This window comes from Rhinoderma darwinii, chromosome 12 (genome assembly GCF_050947455.1).
Source record: "Rhinoderma darwinii isolate aRhiDar2 chromosome 12, aRhiDar2.hap1, whole genome shotgun sequence".
Lineage (NCBI taxonomy): Eukaryota > Metazoa > Chordata > Amphibia > Anura > Rhinodermatidae > Rhinoderma > Rhinoderma darwinii.
In genome coordinates this window covers 38,369,185-38,389,615 of record NC_134698.1, presented here as the reverse complement: position 1 = coordinate 38,389,615, position 20,431 = coordinate 38,369,185, and the positions used below count along the sequence as shown (strand labels likewise).

Genomic DNA, 20,431 nt, shown 5'->3' with positions numbered 1-20,431 from the left:
ACGTGAGCCTTTTTGCTAACTTTTTTTATTCCATTTTCTTTGGAAAGCGCAGTGACCAAAAAAGCAGCACTGCTCGCATTGCGATTTTTTTTTTTCCTTCGGCGTTCACCAAGCGGGTTAAATTTCTTGATATCTTAATAGTTCACACTTTTATGGATGCTGCGATGCCAATTATGTTGACTTTTTTCTTGATTACGTCATTTGTACATGTGAATACAAGTTTTTGTTACTTTTAATTTTTCTAAAACATTTTTGCTTATGTATTGCTGTGTATTTCCTTTACCTGTGCTCTATTATTAAGCCTTCAATAGGCCTCCTGCTGCAATGGAGGCCGCTCGGGACACAGGGTGAGCCCCCTCCCTCTATCTAACTGCTCAGATGCCACATTCCCTATTCACCGCGGCTTCTGAGGGTTTAAATGGCCGGGATCGGAGTTATCTCCTATCCAAGCCATTGCAGGCCAGTGTCACCTATTGAATAGCTCCTGAGCCCAGGCCATATTGTGATGGTGTACAACCGACATAATATATATGTAGGATGCTGACTGGCTACAATGTTATACGAGGGGGGGGGGGGGGTTGCAAAGGTACAAAATACAGATGAACAGCCACTTCCACTCACCTACCATTCCTGAGGGGTGGCTGTTTAGTTTTAACTTTGCACACAGATAAGGCTTCTATAAGATGCCAGTCACATGGTTACATGTAGTGCACCATTCTGGCTTATAGCAGATTATTAACACCTATACTATCAGATCAGGCGGGCTGCCCAGGACCTTATAAGTGCACCACACAAAGTACTGACACCCCATTCTACCCCAACATCACAAGGCCACACTGTATCTTGCAAAAATTATACACATTAGGTATTTGTTCATACGTAAAATACGTAAGATCGCAACCCGCGTTTTCACTTTTATGCATAGATACATCTACATATTTGTACATTTTTAAAGGCTAAATAACATTTCTGGGAAAGTTCCATTACAGCTTCCATGGGCGTTATCATTTATTCATGAGTTGGGGAAATATCACTGCATAACTATAGAGTAACACATGGTCAGGAAGCAGCGCTCAAAAAGAAAAGGTGGATTTATTCACCAAAGGTTTTTACAGCATAACTAGGTACAGTCAGTAATACGAACACATTTTAGCGTCTGTATTACAGCTACAGGATATGGGCCACCACAGTGTTCTCCTAAACTGAATTTAGATTCCCCAGAGGGTCACCCTGCAGGGGTGTCGGAGTCTTGAAGCCATAATAAAGACCGTAAAATATGGCCATATATGTTTATAATAGGGAGGCTAAAATTCGTATTATGGCCCTCTCTCTCAACTGTTCCTGGTAGCCAATCATTGTGAATGTAACCTCCTATCCCCTTCACTGTGAATGTATGCCTGGAGCTCTGCAGAGATAAGATACTGCACATTTTGATTGTCTGTGATTAGACAATACAATGTGAACCAATCTAATTAGGAATGTATATGGCTTATATGTCATATACACAGTCGAGTCAGCTTATTATGACCGCCAGCTAATATCTAGAGTAACCGCCGTGTGCAGCCCAGACAGCAGCTAGACAGCCTGGGACTGACTCAATAAGGTGCTGGTAGGTTGTCTCCGGTATCTGGCGCCATGCTGACTGCAGTGCATCCCACATTTGCTGGAGGATGCGTGGGGGGAGGATCCATAAAGCGAACAAGACAATCCAGGTGATCCCACGGATGCTTAATTGGTTTCAAGTCTGGCGAATTAGGGGGCCAGGGAAGTCTTGGTTGTGCTCTTCCAACCACTGTCGGACATTTCTAGGCATGTGACATGTCGCATTATCTTGCTGGAAGATTTCATCTGCCCCAGGGAAGACAAACAGCATGTGTGGGTGGACGTGATCTGCAACGATGGATTCATACCAATATTCAAATCAGTTCAGAGTGGGATGAGTGGGACCAGAGAATGCCATTAAAAAATTCCCCTGACCATAACGCTGCCGCCAGCAGCTTGTGTTCTTAAAGCAATGGTTGCAGGGTGTTTGTTCTGTGATGTAGCAGAAAACGTGACTCATTGGAGAAGGCAACCCTTTGCCCATCATCGGTGGTCCAACTCCGATACTGCCGTGCAAATTGAAGCCTTTTTTTCCGATGCACCTATGTTAGCGTAGGAGTAGTGACCATCCTTCTGCTTCAAGGGCCCCATACGCATTAGGGTTCGCTGAACTGTTGTTTTAGACAGTTCACAAACTGCGCTGTATGAGAAATACTGCCACCTTTGACCCGAAAGCCAATAATCATCTCTTTTTGCAACTCTGATAAATCGCCCCTTTTACCAATGGCAACAACGAGTGATGTGTGTTCAGACAGCCTATCGCACACCTTATATACCCACCAAGCCAGCCCACAATACATCCCTCCATTCATGGGCTACGCGCTGCCGACGTTAAAAGTAGGAGGTGGTCATAATAATGTGACCCTACTGTGTATATAAAGCTACAGAATCTAATGGCATGCTGGAACTTGTAGTTTCGCCACAGCTGGAGAGCCACTGGATGCATGATTACACGTATAAAGTCAACTTATAAACAGTGGAATATGTGCAGGGTACCATTGAAAGCAAACATAGAATTATATATAGACCGGTATTGATCGCTTCCCAGTGAACTACTAGGCAGGTATGCTGGGCAATTTAGTTCAGTGATGACATCCTTAACAAAAGCGTCTGTAGGCGTTAGAAACCTCCTTTCACAGAAGTGGTATTTAAAAAATGCAACAACAATCATTTTAATGTATACCCTATGACACACACACACACACATATATATATATATATATATATATATATATATATATTTATTTTTTTGAGTGGGGAAAAACAATGATGAATTATTGCGTTTAGGAAGAAATGTAAAGGTAAAGATCATTCACAATAGAAGGGGGGCAGTTATATCTATATGAGGTATGAAAAAAAAAATGGCTGAAGAGGGCCTGAATGTAAGTTATTTACCATGATGTGCTTAAATTGAATGTGGTCGAGAAATAAACTATAAACCCTGCAGTGACTTTACAGAGAAATAGTTGCATTTGAGGACTAGGGACATAAGGAGGTGCATAACTGAAGAGGGTGATAACCTGCCTGATGTGTATAATTTGTTTTTTTCTCATGGCAGGGGAGCCTCCAGGCCTATGAGCGCATGTCCCATCCCTTGTCCTCCAGACCTCAACTTAAGGTACATAATTATGATGAAATGTTGGAAAGGGTGTAACAATATAGTATTTATGCACCCATCCATACCCAATGTCATTTATAAACAAAAAGATCATTACAAATAACAGCTACTTTATGTTAGTCACATCCAAAGTTCTTTTTTTAGAATTAAATGTATTTACTTTCCTGTGAAATCTATGATGCACCTTGAACAATTCATCCTTTCCTGTTCTCCTAGATTACAGTTCTGCATACAATGTACTGCGTGCAAGGAACGGACTGCAGACATGTCATTTCAGGGATTGACAGCAGAGTGTTAGTCCTCCAGGCTGGCCTCAGTGGCTGCTGCAAAACCTTGAAATGATGGCTGCTGCCAACTGGCAATGGGTACTAAAGACCTTAAAGTCCTAAAGAACATAGTGACAGATTGTCTTAGGTTCTAGTATGCTGCTCAAAAACAATACTTGCTATATCTATATAGTTTTGAAAATATTCTTGTCAAGTCCGATGTGCAAATTATATAATCCAATTTATATTGATGTATATTAAAATGCCTAATCTACTACATGATTTGACAGGAGATTGACACACTTTATCAGGATCCAGTTTGTATTTAGAAGTGCTGTGTCATTTTTGTAAACATTTGATAGGTATTGGATACATCTCCCTACTTAAAAGAACGGTTCCCGGTTTTGGACCACTTTATCTCACATTTCACTCAGTACTATGACTGCATAGGAAGGATTGATGTGACAGACATGGCCAATGTGTGTCCTTCATGTCTTTGGTCTGCCACTTTTGAGCTTTTAATTACATTCTTTTCTTGTGGACGCTTCTGTTTGCCAAATGATTTGTTTGCTTCCAGAACTACGCATGATTTTCCATTAAAGATCTAAGTTTACACGTCCTATGAATAGGTGTAAAAATCCATCCCTTTTGTGCCTTGACGAAACGCCAGATTCCCTGACAAATGTGTGTGTGTGTGTGTACGTGTGTGCGTGTGCGTGCGTGCGTGTGTGTGTGTGTGTGTGTGTGTCTTAAGGTTTGCATTCTTAACTCCTCTCCTGTTACTATCAGACTCGCAAAACAGTCCTACATTTTTTTTTATGTTTGCACCACACAGAAATGTGTCTGTGGGATTGTGTAATTCTATAAACCTCTCCGCTCTGCATTGTATGCTGTATATTGCACCATTTTCACCTCTACATGCGTTTCTAGAGGAGAATACAGTACAAAATAGGACTTTGTGATTATATTTTTGCCGACTATTCTGAATCAAAATGCAGTGGTGGGCCTCCTTCCATAGGAATGCATTACCACAGTTTTTGGGATCTGTGTCGGTTTTGTTTGATGACTGCCGGAATATAGCAAATCATATACCTTAAATTAACTCCTTCTATTACCATAAAAAACGTCCATTTTATAACGAAATAACACACTTTAGCTTTATATGTGTGTCAAGTGGGTGGTCACAGCATTTACATTTTCCAAAAGACAAGCTTTGCGACACTTTCCATGCACCAATACTTAAAGTTTGGTTCTGAGCAGATCGTACAAATCAAATGACATCCAAAATGCCATACCGCTGCATAACAGCAGGCTTGTGGACTAAATTTTAATTCTTCAAATGGCACAGAATACAGCCACATCTACAACATCTGAAAGAAACAAAAAGAGAGAAAATACAACAGAAAGAAAAACGAATACAAAAAAATATATACATTAGGGAGGTCGGGTGGGTGTTCCTGTCACTGCTAACGGCAGAAGGTGAGGCTCTCCACTCTATGTCAACATGCATACATACACACACACACATATATATATATATATATATATATATATATATATATATATAACACCACTTCCAATAGCCCGCCTCCTCTTAAAGGCTATGTACACCTATGAAGACGTTTGTTTTGTTTTTTTAATGAAAATGCCAGTGTTATTGGTGTAACTTTGTAATTACATTTTATAAAAAATATTTTTAACTTTTTGAGATACAGCTGCTTTGTATTCTATATACAGAGCAGGTGTATTGTGCGCTGAAACCTGTATTCTTTAGGTCAGCAGGACTGACGGGTTCAGTGACAGCAGGTCTGACACACAGGATCCACCTGTTATAGATCACATTTAAGTTCATAACTTACATGTCATCGATTACAGGTGGATCCTGCGTGTCAGAGACATGCCGGACCCGCTGTCACTGAACGTTTCAGTCCCGCTGATCTGGCGAGTGCACGATACAGCGCAAGATACAGCTGCTCTGTATACAGGATACAAAGCCGCTGTAACTCAAAAAGTTAAAATAGTTTTTAATAAAATTTCATTAGAAAGTTTCACCAATCACACTGACAGACATTTTTATAAAAAACAAAAACTTTTTTAAAGGTGCACATAGCCTTTAAAGTCACAGGAGTTCCTAAGTCATCATTTAATTAACACATTCCTTACTACCCTGCAGTCCTTGCCCCCATCGTTAATACACTTTAGGGGCTCCTAAAGTGAAAAAGTCCAGAGAAGCAATTGGAATTTTCAATGAAATGCAGAAAATCTCTACAAAAGGGGAGCTACACATTAGGGGTTAATTCACATGACCGTATTAAGGCTACGTTTTGTACAGAGCCGTAATAAGTATGCCATTTAGGTCCATGAGGCCTCTGCTGCACCTCCGTATGCCTCGGATTTTGTACAGAGACATACAGAGTTTTTTTTATGGAATCCAACAGAAAGTAAATATTGTGTCATACTCCATTACACTCTATATATAAATATGGAGTCCAACAGAGCGTGTACGGCAGTGCACAGAGGCGGTACGGCTCCGTGCATAGGGCCCTGTCGTGTTTATGAGCCGTTGGGCCCAGGCTAGACGACCAGTTGTATAATGTCTCTCCATGTAGACTTGGGTGGATGAATGTTTGCTTTCCAATATGACCCTATAACTTTAGAGTGACCTGACACCTGTGTGACATTCTTTCCAGTTGAAATCAATGTAAATCTTGCATGATGGTCACACTATATTGATATACAATTTTCTTATACAGAACTTTGTAAGTCCCTCACTCTGGTTCATTTAAAAAAAAAAATTGGGACCATAAAATGTCTGCCAAAAATACTCCTCACCACTGTAATAGAACTGATAGACATGCTAGGTTTTATTCTACCTCTCTCATTAGGGGTGCGGGTTAGAGACTAATATACATTGATGTTCAATATACAATTAGAAATTGACTGTGGCTTATATTGGCAGAAAACTGGACTGAAACGGGACATTTTCTACTTTAACCTTTCTTTCTAAGTTTCTATGCACACAGTTGGCCTTTTATCTCGTACATACAGTTAAAATTAACTCTATGTAAGTTTATTACTCCACTATCAAAAATTTAATGGAAAGAGAAAGAACTGCAGATAAGGCTTAATTTGACTAATACTATTCCCATGGCAGGTTAATAAAAAAAAATAAATCTATAAATCGAGCTTCTGATATACAGTACTTTATATATAGGCATATAAATGTTTCGGGGATTCTCAGAATTGATAATGTAGTGTTCATTTTTCAGACTATACTAGTAGTGTGTGGCCAGCGTGTTTGGGTTTGCGCTGAATAGTACAACATTTTTTTTAATTTAGTTTAATACACATTTTATATCAATTTTTAGCAGTAATACTCTTCATGTAGGATGATCATGTGTTTAAGTTGTAATGTCTCTAAGGTTAAAATCATATTCACATACGGCCTAATTAAATGCACATAAAAATCTCCTTAAGCTTCACAGGGCTGGAGATATTGGAAGAAGGGCGGCTGACGCTGACGTTTTTTTCTTAGCTTTTTTTTTTTATTGACAGGGAGAACAATTTAACCAAACGCCAGGCCATCATTTTGCCAGTCAAGTGTGATATGGGTTGGTCGAGGGAGACATACGCCTGTATTATTTTGAGGAAGAATTGCTGAAATTGCAGTAGTTACGTGTAAATCAGCTGTAGGTTCCGCCATTAGAGAGCCCTGAGATTCTTTTAGCCGTTGTTGGCAAAATAATGAATTTGCAGATAAAATGCTTTTAACCCCAGAGGGAGTGTAACATATTAATATTGTTTGTGTTGAGATCCTGTGAACAATACGATTTTTCCCTTGCAGAAAATGGTTTGACTGTGGAATTATCTCCCAGTGGAGGTGGTAAAGGCAAAAGGGATTCAAAGCTTCCCAACTTTTAGTGCTGGGCTCTATGAAGTATATAAATGAGCATATATTTTCAGATATTCTACAAAAGGTAGTGCTGTTTGGGACATATCCAGATCTGTCTGCTCTCATGACATGTCATTTAGTAAATAATTGTATTTCTATTGTTACAACTCCACGTCTTGCAGTTCCTCTGTTATTCCTCCTAGAAAATGTACAATTGGATGTTACCAGCAGGGGGTGTGTCCCTATACAGACTGACCATGTTCATTCAGTGCTGACAGAGTAAGACTGTTTAGGGACACGCCCCTTTGACAAGGGGAATGGTAACACCTATTTATACATTTATTCATACATTTGTAGGAGTAATAACAGAGGAATGGTACAACGCAGAGTTCTAATAAAATATGTTCCAGAATTGTATATTCTGGAGTTTAACCATACATCTTATATTTGCAAACTATACACAAATGTGGTTGCTATTGATTAGGAATTGACAATGCTTTCATAGAGATTGATGTATGCAGCAGACAACAAAGGAATGTTAAAGTTGTCCTGATACCTCTAGTTATATATTTCACTAACCTGTACACCTTTTGTTCACCTACCAGAATATTAAGTAGGCTGTGTGTGGTGTTGCAGCTCAGCCACATTCAAGGGATTGGGAAAACTGCAACACCACACACAAGCCATAGGCCAGAGTGGCCATGTTTTTTTAATCTCCTACAACTCATTTAAAGGGGTTTTCCAGAACCTATAAACTATTTTCTATTTCACTACACCTATAAAAATAATCCAATTTGTAATATACTTACGTTTGGATCTCCTCTTCTAACACCCAATTCCAGCGCCGGTCACATGATGCGTCTCCAATCTTGAAATCGTAATTTCCGGTGCTGCCTCGTACACTTCCTTTTTCCGGTTGGCTCAATGTACGGTAACGTTATCCTTGACATCACTGTGCACTGAGGGAAGGGGTGGACCGAATCCTCTTCCTTTGGTGTCTCTGAGCATGCGTGGTTCTTACACTAACCGTGTTTATCACGCATGCCCACTCCTGCTCTATCACAGCGCCTGAGGGTAATTTTCTCTCCCCTAGCAGCGGACCGGAATCTGTCAGAAGAAAGGGAGGCATGTAAACAAATTGAACGATGTAAACAGACAAAGTTTACATAATGGAAAGAAAAGGAATACTAACAAAAGGTATCTTGGGAATTTATTTATGCCTAAACAAAGCGTCAGACTGTTAAGAAAAACATTTTTTAGATCTCGGGAAAACCCCTCTAAGGTTCCCATACACATAGTGGCTGTTTAACGAAGTATCGCACAATGTTTTTCTTGTCTGTGCAGCTTGTACAGATGACGCACATGGTTACAATCTGCTTTTGCTATACAAGCCACGCGACCAAAAAGCGCATCCCAATTGCGCAGTTCTGCCCCACAATTCTTGACCCTTAAATTTAATCATGTGAATAAAACAATGTATCAACCACTAGCAAAAGAGGAGACAAAACATTTTATAGTAAAGCATTATGCCACTTCTGGACCCCAATAACAAAAAAACCTATCTGCTATTTATAATAATGCAGATTGGCAGTGCACGCTGGATGCCTAATGACTATATGCGGGCCTCTCCTTCAACCCTTAGGCTGTGTTCACACAGAGTTTTTTGCAGGAGGAAAATTCCTCCTGTAAAAACTGACCCTGGAGGTTTTCATGTTTGATGTGGTTTTTGACGTGGTTTTCCAGGCGGTTTTTCAGGCTGTTTTTGCTGAGGTTTTCACATGCATGACATCCTTCTGTCAACGGTTCTGTCACCATTGAAATGAATGGTGATGCAAACGGAACTTACTTCACACTTGCCTTTCCGTTGAGGGGTTCCCCTGACTGAAAGCACTGACGGAACCCCTCAGCAGAAACCACGCTGATGTGAACAGGCCCACATTAAAAAAAACATTGTTTTCTGTTTGCATCATCATTGACTTCAATGCTGATGGATCCCTACACTGCGGTATTGGTTCCGTCAAAACGACAGAACCCTTTGCACAACGGGGACAAACAGAAACCATTAGGGTATGTTCACACGAGGGCGTCCTTAACGGCTGAAATTACGGGGATGTTTCAGCCTGAAAACATCCCCGTAATTTCAGCCGTACAGGCGCTTGAACGCCGCGTCCATTACGGACGTAATTGGCGCTGCTATTCATTGGAGTCAATGAATAACGGCTCTAATTACGGCCAAAGAAGTGACAGGTCACTTCTTTGACGCGGGCGTCTATTTACGCGCCGTCATTTGACATGGGCGCGTAAATTACGCCTCGTGTGAACAGACAAACGTCTGCCCATTGCTTTCAATGGGCAGATGTTTGTCAGCGCTACTTTTGGCGCTATTTTCGGACGTAATTCGGGGCAAAAACGCCCGAATTACGTCCGTAATTAGTGCGTGTGAACATACCCTTAGCAACGGATCTGTCACCACTTCACACTTGCCTTTACGTTGAGGGGTTCCCCTGACTGAAAGCACCGACGGAACCCCTCAGCGGAAACCACGCTGATGTGAACAGGCCCACATTAAAAAAAAAAAGTATACTTACTTCTTGAATCAACTTCCCAACATCAATGTCCATTCGGTGGTACACCTCTGCTGTCGTCATTTCTGTTCCTGAAATGTTAAAAAAAAAAAAAAAAAAAGAGAGATGACATACATGAACCAACTGCATAACAAAATTAAAAAATAAAAAATAAAAAAATATAAAAAAAAATATAAAAAAAAAATATGCACAGCTCCATAGATGTATAGCATGTATGGAACATAGGAGCAATTGCACTTACTTGTATTTGGATGCAGGACTTCGGTTTTCTGTATCCCTGAGTTCTGTCCACGATGTTTTTCAGCCTCCACGAGCAGACAGGAAATGACAGCCCCTTGCTGGGCTGGACTAGCAGCAGGAGACGACTCCTGCAAAAAACTCCTCCAAAACACTCGGCAATATACTCGTCAGAAAACACCTCACTAGTTCGAGGTGTTTTTTGACGTGTCCCCATTGATTTCAATGCGGTTTTGGACGCGGAAACCGCATCAAGATGGGTCATGTCCCTTCTTTTTGCCGCGAGGCGTTTTTTTTACTCGCTGTAAAAAAAACGCCTCCGTCTCCCATTGAAATCAATGGGAGTCATTTTGGGTCGTTTTTTGGCGCGTTTTCCGACGCATTTTCCGCGTCAAAAAACGTGTCAAAAAACTCCGTGTGAACACAGCCTTATGCTTGCACCAGGCAGTGTGCTTTGTTGGCATCCATCAGCTTGCCAAGCAGTTTTCCCCAGTCAGCGTCACCAGTAAGTGCACCAGTCGCCTTGATTGAACTTCTCCATCAGCTACAACTTCGGATTCATTATTATTTTATTTTTTTTCATATTTTTGCCAAGAAGCTTGTTGTCCATAACCCATAGTAACTAGCACAAGTGCTCTTAATATCTGTTTAGGGTTAGAACATATTTTTTCATTAAGGAGATAAATGTTCACAATCTCATTTATGTTTGCATCAATAAGAAATCATTTCTCCGTTTTATACCTTTACACAAATCTAGATCTTTGGTATGTATCCGATCTCTGACAGCTCCTGAGTAGATCACTAATGCCTAGTTCTACAATGAGGGCTCTTCAGTCCTCCAAGTTTTGGAGTAAAGCCTCAGCTATTGTTTATCAGTCTTTCTTACCATACTGATTGACACATTCTTCCATCCTCTACTCCAATCAATGAGTTCTTCTGTGAAAATATGCTGTGTTTCTGATCCAATTGTTTGAGAAAAGATTTACAGACTTACAATGTGATTGTAACGTACAGTATGTTTGTGTAACGCTGCAGGTTTGCTGACCCTAAATCCAGACGGAAAGTCTGCAGCAATTAATCTCCACGTGAACATGGCTTAAGTAGATCTCTGCTTCACCAAGGTTGCCTACCCCTGGTCTCGATCATCTGACTGGCACACAAAAAATAAACTTAGCAATACTTCCCATTTGCGCCTTTTGGGGGTCTTAAAATGTACAGAACCGTATTATCTGCTCCTGCCAATACTGGGAATATTTCCCTTATGTGCTAGAATAATATTTATTGCTGTATTTGCTTGACAGAAAAGCTTGCTCTCCATGTTCCTTGCTGACAATTCACCGTAGTTGTCAGGATTTAGCACGACACAGCTGTGTTTTCTCGCCCCACACTTTGTTGCTGCTGATTGGATTTGACATGCGAAGAAGTGGGGGGAGGGGGCACCTGACCTGAGTGAGGGTCGCCTTGTACATCAGGTGTCAGTGTAGTAATGGGACGTGACGCTTCTATTCTGCCCATTTTGTATCACAGACCCTGCCAGTGATAATTGCATTTATTTGCCTTTTTTACCTATTTGTCTGCCTAGCAAATAGCTGATAGGATTAATTGTTTGTCAGGACCTCTCCTTTAGTGGGAACACCAAATAAATAAGACAAACAGAAGTATGGTATGAAACCATTCATATGTCATCCTATTATCGAGTGTATATTTGTGGGTATACAATTTCTGTAAACCTCTCATGAACAATTGAATCTAGTTATACCCACTCCAACTCTTTCATTAATTCTACCATTCAGTCTCCTTAGACAAACATACACAGTAGAATAGATCACGATCAGAGACCTAAAGGAATTTCACCAGGCCAGTATCAGAGGATGTCATTTTTCCAACAGATCAATATATCAAATGTCTTCTCTGCTAGACCTGCCCCGGTTCGTTGTGAGCTACTTATATTGGATTTTTTGTGGCCACACACAAACCTGATGTCACCATGAACAATGTCAAGTGTTATCTGGAGCGGTTTACAGCGCTTATGTTGGACTCTGGAGCATTATCTGGCGTGCCAAGTGTAAGGTTTGGTGAAAGAGGCATAATGGCCCAATAACTAGTAAATGTGTAAGGGAGTATATGTCCTTGAGATGCCCTCTAGTGTACAGTCGTCTAATGTTCTGTGGATGTCGCCCAGCTGTCCACAAAACCTAAATGTGGTTATATCTGCATTATATGTATGATGGCTGATGTTGTTCTTCCCATCCCTCAGCCTTAGTTGCAATTCTGGCATTCATGTTATGCACCAGGAGGTTTAGGATTAATACAGCTGTAGGTCCCACTTATGTAGGAGAGTGCTTTGAATTGTGCTGCTGAGCATGGAATTGTGGCAGGACAGATAGAAAGTGTTATTTATGCATCCGTGGATGCAGCCTAGGAAGGTTTCTTTTAATATATGATTAGAAATAATTCTTTTGTAGAGCTTGTCGACTTTTTTTTTCATTGTTAAGGATTGACTACATGTTTACCAATATATGGATTATTTACTGTGCATATAATTAAATTATTAATCTAAGAGGCAGAATAGCAGTACTCGTTACTGTTGTGGTCTTGTCACTGTGTCCTTAGGCCGGTCCCTGTGTCCTCCACTCCTTATATCCCACATGAAAACAGTAGGTACTGTTTCTCTGTGGAGAGGTGTGGAGCTTTCAGTGCTGCAAGACTGAAGGGGTTAAGATGAGCTGCCTGAGGCTGTCAACATTAATTTCTCCCCGACTCTGTAAACATCAGGAACATAAAAGGCCAATTTTACAACTAAATATAGCAGTGTATTTTGGCCTGATATAAATGGCAGATCATTGCTGTAGAACACGGCAGGCTGAGTTTCCCAGTGATACATGGCTTGCAAGTAGGGGAAAATCCTATGCTCAGAGCACAAACCTTACTGAGCTTAGTGGGGTTGATATACTGTATGTTTGTTAAAGCACAGGTAGCCTGCAAAAAATGTCGTTGAAAAGGAAACCGTTTTGCAGCGTATAAGGAGCCATGGGTCAGTCACAGTTACAAAGCCAAAATCAGACATGATCGATAAGGTTTAAAAAAGACACAGGTCCATCAAGTCCAACCTTTAATTCACAGGAAGGCAAAATCCCCACGAGGTTGATGTAGGGCTGGCCAATTAATCGAAGAATAACCGAAACTGAAATTTAGCGCAATTAATCAAAGTCATCTTGTGCATTTCGGTTTTTTCAATTATTTTTATTTTTCCCAGGCATTATACTGTGTGGAGAGCAGCTATAAGGGGCATTATTCTGTGTGGAGGGCAGCTATAAGGGGCATTATTCTGTGTGGTAGGCAGCTAAAGGGGGCATTATTCTGTGTGGTAGGCAGCTAAAGGGGGCATTATTCTGTGTGGTAGGCAGCTAAAGGGGGCATTATTCTGTGTGGTAGGCAGTTATAGGAGCATTATTCTGTGTGGAGGGCAGCTATAGGAGGCATTATACTGTGTGGGGGGCAGTTATGGGGTATTATACTGTCTGGACGGCAGTTTTGCGGGGCATACTTTGAAAGGCAGTTATGGGGAGCATTATACTGTGTGGAAGGCAGCTACAGGGGCATTATACTGTGTTGGGGCAGCTATGGGGCATTATACAGTGTGGTGAGCACTATGGGGGCAGTGTCAGGGGGTTTGTTATATACAGTATTATACAGCAGGCTCGGGCGATAAATATAAATTCAATGGTGTATCATGAAAATAGGTGGTATGAAAAAGGGGTGTGGCCTAAATAATCATTCATTAATCGTAATCGCGGTTACATGTTCAATTAATCATGATTTTGATTAAGGTCATAATCGCCCAGCCCTAGGTTGATGCCAATTGCCTCATTAGGGGAAAAATTCCTCCCCGTCTCCAAATCAGCATAAATCCCAGGATCAACACCCCACCTCCAGAACCTAGTACTTATAACTTGTAATATTCGATTTTTTAAGAAAGGCATCAAGGCCCTTCATGATCTTGTTAAAAGAATCAACCATCACAACATCCTCTGGCAAAGGGTTCCATAATCTCACTGCTCTCACAGAGAAGAATCCCCATCTTGGATGATGGTGAAACCATTTTTCCTCTAGACGTAGAGGATGCCCCCTTGTCCTTGTTACTGGCCTAGGTGTAAAAATATCATTAGGAAGACCTCTGTACTGTCCAGTTATATATTTGTACATTGTAATTAGATAGCCCCTAAGCCGTCTTTTTTCTAAACTAAATAGCCCCAAGTTTGATAACCTTTCATGGTGCTTCATTCCACTTATTCCCTTAATTATATTGTTCGCCCTTTTTTGCAACCGTTCTAGTTCAGCCAAGTCCTTCTTATACACAAGTGACTAGTGATTTATATAGAGGCAAAACTATGTTCTTGTCACGAGCATCTATGCCTCTTTTAATGCATCCCATGATTTTATTTGCCTTGGCAGCAGCTGTCTGGCATTGGTTGCTAAAGGTAAATGTACTGTCCACCAATATCCCCAAATCTTTTTCCAATTGTTTTACTATTTAATGCATAATTGTAAAATTTGTTTCCTCGGCCCAAGTTCATAACCTTACATTTATCCACATTAAACTTAATTTGTAATTTCTCTGCCCAAACCTCCAGCTTCCTACATTATCCTCCTCTGTGTTCATTAATTTACAGAGCTTCGTATCAGCTGCAAATACTGAAATTATACTGTGTAAACCCTCTACAAATTAATTTATAAACATATTAAAAAGAAGAGGGCCCAATACTGTCCCCTGTGGAACCGCACTGGTAACTGTGACCCACTCTAAGGATGTACCATTAATAACTACACGCTGTTTTCTGTCACAAAACCTGATGACCCAATTACACATCTTTCCCCCAGTCCCAGCATTATGATTTTGTATACCAACCGCTTATACGGCACGGTATCAAACGCCTTTGAAAAGTCTAGATACACCACATCCACCAAGGTCCAGTTTAGAACTTACCTTCTCATAGAAGCTAATCAGATTTGTTTGACAGGACCGATCCCTCATAAACCCATGCTGATGCGGCAGTTTATTTTCATTAATGATACTCCAGGATAGCATCTCTTAGAAAACCAATGGAGGTTAAACTTACAGACCTATAGTTTCCGGGCTCGCTTTTTGACGCCTTTTTGAATATTGGCACTGCATTTGCTATGCGTCAGTCCTGTGGAACAGGCCCTGTCATGATAGAATCTTTACATTTCGGATTAGATTATCTACTAGTGTGAAATGGGCCAGGTATAAACCAACCTGGCAGATAAAGGTTTGACACAGTTAAAGATGGGTGTATTGTTTTTCATAATCTGTTTTCTATAAGAGCCAAACCTTATTGATGTTCCAGATAATGGAATTTGTGAATATTGGATAAAAAAAATACATATTATGTATTTGGAGAGTTCTTTTGGTAGAAGTGGTATATTAGCTATGTATACAGCAATTTCAATAAACTTTTGATATGTCATAGAGACATATCAGAATAGCGCTTCTGCACCTTCATTTTAGCGATGGTGGGGGTCTCAGCACCCGGACCCCCACCGACCCAAATTTCTGATATTTCTCTATGACATATCAAAAGTTTGCTAAAAGTGCAGTCCCTCTTTAATGTTGACATTAAAATACATATTTCTTTAAAACACGTTGTTGATGGTATTTTTTGGTGTATTTGATTATCATCTGAGCAGCTTTTATTATTGTTTGGCCACTTTCACACGGCAGGAGTAGGTCCAAAATACATAAGGCCCTGTTCACATCTGTGTTCGTCATTCCATTGTTCTGCAGAACCATGAAAATTCCGGAAGCGCATGCTCCGTTGAGCAACGGACACAACCGGTGCCCGACAGAACCCATTGACTTTAATTGGGTCTGTCGGGATGTCGGTGGATGCTTGCTGCGCTATTGTTTCCGGTATTTTCTACGGAATCTGCAAATGGTTAATAGATTCCACTTATTTTCTGTTTGGCTATGAATTTGGGAGCATTTTGGAGCAACGTCTAATCTGAATTGAAATACACTGCAGAATTAAATTTGTAAATTGTAAATTCAGACCTCTCTTTTCCATACAATGATGGTGCATGAACCAGCCACTCCTACTATGTAAAGGCCACACTTTGAGATTTGTCACTTAGTACACAGTAAACTACTTTAGTGGATATTAATAAAGTATCCAGTGCAGTTCCAGTTCCAGTGCAGTTCACGTATGAGTTTGTGTGAAGCTTTGACAATGTTAGCCTAAAAAGAATTGCATGTATGGTATCTTTGGCTGTGAGTTGGTTAATATGAATAGCACCATGGTTTCCTAAGGAGTCCCAGCAGTGTCCCCTCTGCACTTGTTCTCCCGTTAGATGCCGCGAAAGCTCAGCATGTTAGAACAAGCGTTCCCATTACAGAGGCCAGGGTAGGGAGCGACGGGTGGTGCGTCTGATCGCTAGACACCAAAACACGAGAGGTGCAGGGAGGCTTCAAAGAAACAGAACTCCGGCCTTTGATGAATTTTTGATGGGAGAGTTGGGGATGCTGAGCAGCCTCTCCGTCTCCCAGGCTGGAGTAATTGATTAATAGAAGGTGTGCTCAGGAAAATCCATAACCTGGTGCACGTCTGACACTCTACATGTAACGAGACAGAAACATGTGGTTTTACAGAAAGTTAACCCTACATAATTTCTGTTCGATATTGGGTTATATTCCTGATTTCAGAGCATTCACATTTTCTGCGCGCACCTTTTCTGCAACTCTATTCGACAAAATAAATAAAAGACAACTGGGACTCGTGGTGAACTGTGTTAAAAGTGTAGCAATACAGATGTGTTTTCAATAAATAATGACCAACTGCGTTACTAAAGGATCCTGTACTTTGCTGCTAGTAAAGCTAGATGTGGGAAAACAAAAAAAAGTCAAAAAGGAGTTGTTTATAGTATATGGATTAGAACTTTATAGTAGTAGAAGAAGTATTCCAAAAATAAATATCAGTGTGTTGCAGCTCAGGTACACGTATAAGCCATAGCTGGTTCTTTGAAAAAGCGAAATTACACGAAGATAAGAGGTTGGAGTGGGTACATGTTAGGTGAGTTTCTAGATTTTATACAGGTCAGATGCCCATTTTAACTCACCAGAGTTTGCTTAAAGTCACTTTGACAGATTTACTATGCAACCCTACCCGAGGACAGCATATTTTCATGTTAAAAAGCTGTTTGAAGGGAACCTATAACCAGCGTTTCACCTATTTAACTCTCCTCACCCCTTGCTGGCTGCGGCTGTCAAAAGTTCATTGCCAATATCCCCTCTCCTAAACTCCTCCTCCGACCATAAATAACGGTCTGCAAACATTTTGCACCTTTTATGGTAATTATCCGTCAGTCTCGTTCTAATCTCTTTTGTTCCCACCCACCGACGAAAACTGCCACACCCTGAATGCCAAAATCTCATCTAAGAATGCGGGCATGCACCTGTCATGTATGGTCCGACACCCTTCCCTGATTCGTTTGGGTCTCTGATCGAGTTACTGTGCATGCACCGCTATGGTGTCCCGTTGCGCGCACACATCAAAACAGGAGATCGATGCGCAAACGCAGGATTTCGTGTGTGCTGGGGGAGGGCAAGGAGCTGTCAATCAAAAGTAAGTAGGCGGGGTTAACTCAGCAAGGCTTGAGGACTGAAGATATGACTCTTTTATGCTCATAACATATGGCGCAGGAACACTAAATAATGGAACACTAAAGGTACAGAGCCGACTTAGAGTCAGATGCACCTAATAGTATTAAAACTTCTAAATAACCAAAGTGTTCTAAATGGTAAAAGAAGCTGTCAATGATCCTTATGGCTAAAACAAACCATAAATTAGACAAACTAAATGTTATGTGGTCAAAGATTTGTTATCCCTAGTTCTGTTCAACTACATATTTCCTCCATCAAATTATTTACTATATAGATAGATAGTTTTCTTTGTGCAATAACCATATTCTGAAGTTCATACTTTATGAATAGAAAATTAGCTTTTGGTAAAAACTCGAGCTAGAATTTTTGTAATGCGGTTCACATTGTATTCAATCTTAACAACCCCTATATACAAAGAAAGAAGAATCGATCATACCATAGTACAATAAAACATAATTTTATGTATACCACATTAAACTTAGTTAAAGGTTGTGCATTATTCAGGTATTATGCTACAATGCAATAAAAGTGCTATTACAACAACATATAACATGAAAAATACCATGTATCCATATATGTAAACAAATCTAGAACTATGGGAACAAGTAGCAGCATATAGACCAGGTAGCGTATAAAGGCTATCCGGGTGAACAAGCCCCCTCCCCCTTAAACCTTCTTTGTGTATAGGGGTTGCTGATGTATGATATTGAGATATAGATCATCATAATTATTCTCGAACATTAATAGAAGTCTCTTATTTTCCAGCCCAGTACAATCTTATATAGTGCACAATTGAACCATAAAGGCGGCTATACACGTTCAATAGCTGTTCCTAACGAACTCCTCATACACCTGCATACTCGGTTCAGCCAAGCGTTAATGTATTTTAAATGGGGAGAGAGGCGTAAGCTGCTGCCAGACGCCTCAGGTGGCGGCTTATCTTACCTCAGAACAAAAGGATCGTCCTTAGAAGGATCGGCATGCTGAATTTCAAAGTCAGGAGGCCCCCATACACATTAAATGGTCGGCCGGTCTCTCCAACATCGGTGGGTTTGGCCGACAATGTGTATAAAGGCCTTAATTGAAGAAAAATCTTTGGTGTGAAGAATATTGGTTATATTTGGTGGCAGATATCATTTACGTGACTTGATACTTTTATGGAAATCACCTCTCCATTAATTATATAGGACCTATAATAATACAGCTTTGTAGATGTAGTAACTGATGATTTTGCAGGCATGGTTAGCAAGTATAGAAAGTCCTGCACACATACTAGATGCATTTTAATTGTTTACTATATTTTTTTTCTACCTTCAACAGTTTACAAGCCCTGCGTAAAGAGAAATCCAGGGATGCTGCTCGCTCACGGAGAGGAAAGGAAAATTTTGAGTTTTACGAGCTTGCCAAACTGCTTCCTCTTCCTGCAGCCATCACCAGTCAACTGGATAAGGCCTCCATCATTCGGTTGACGATCAGCTACCTAAAGATGAGAGATTTTGCCAACCAGGGAGATCCGCCATGGAACCTACGCATGGAAGGCCCACCTCCCAACACCTCTGTCAAAGGTGCGTCACTTCTAAGTTGTAGTAATTGTAACTATAGTAGTAACAAAAAAATTATAAGACCGCCATGTCGCTAACTGCCTGTGCTGATGACCATCTAGAAGGCAGTGAAATCATTGTCTTACAACCAGTTATACATGCATTAAATACTGTATTAGAAATCAGATAAAAAGATTCCCACCATAAAAATACATGTGATTGTAGTGAAATTTTTTGCATAAACTAAATAAAAAATTTGCCTTGTGAGGTAAAGTGAGGCCTTGTATCATGTTAAATTGGTTGTCCAGTATTTTTTTTTTTTTTTTTTACTTATTTGTAGATTAGGAAATCATACAGTTTTCTAATATACATGTATTAGAAATTCTGCTGACGTACATTTCTTATAGCGCATGAGGCCCCTGTCACAGTAGAAGGGTAACCCAAAGATTAGTCCTGTGTAATGCAGCCACAGGCTGACTGACTATGACTTGATTCACTGCCTGCATTTACTCTTTCTAGGTGATTTCTAAAATAACTGCCTGTGTCTAGGTGATGTTGTTAATAAAGTTAAATTTTAAAAAAACAACACCGAAGAAACGGAGAAGAATGTAAGAGCTGCTCCTCACAGACACTGACAGACATGATGATGAGGAGATGCTCCTGTACTGTATATTGAAATACTTCATAACTTCTGCTCCTCAATAATCCACTATTTACCTGGCCAGTGGTCACATGATGTGGGTCACATGACTGTCCAGTTGTACTATAGGTGCTTTTTTTACGGACAAATCTGTGGGCTATGTAATTTTTTTATTTTTAGACAGACAACTGCACTGATATAAGAAATGTATGTGAGAATAATTTTAAATACCTGTCAGATTTCCTTTTCTATAAATAAATTTATAGAAAAAAAGAAAAGTGACAAATCCTTTAGTTTTACGTTTTTTTCTTTCAAGTGTAACTCAAATTGACTCTCAATATGATAGGCTTCCTTTCTTTTCTTTATACTTCT

The 20,431-nt window shown here is 40.3% G+C and overlaps 1 protein-coding gene across 7 annotated transcripts in view; it reads left to right on the top strand.

Annotated features, from left to right (window-relative positions):
* The window catches only part of NPAS3 (neuronal PAS domain protein 3), a 573,247-nt gene that overhangs the window by 190,719 nt on the left and 362,097 nt on the right, over positions 1 to 20,431 (top strand). For 4 of the 7 annotated variants that reach the window (XM_075844510.1, XM_075844508.1, XM_075844512.1 and 1 more), the window contains exons 2-3: positions 3,161 to 3,220; positions 19,199 to 19,443. In XM_075844510.1, the coding sequence (XP_075700625.1) occupies positions 3,161 to 3,220; positions 19,199 to 19,443 (305 nt within the window). The remainder of the gene's footprint in view (positions 1 to 3,160; positions 3,221 to 19,198; positions 19,444 to 20,431) is intronic. The other 3 variants (XM_075844509.1, XM_075844514.1, XM_075844513.1) reach the window with 1 other exon arrangement.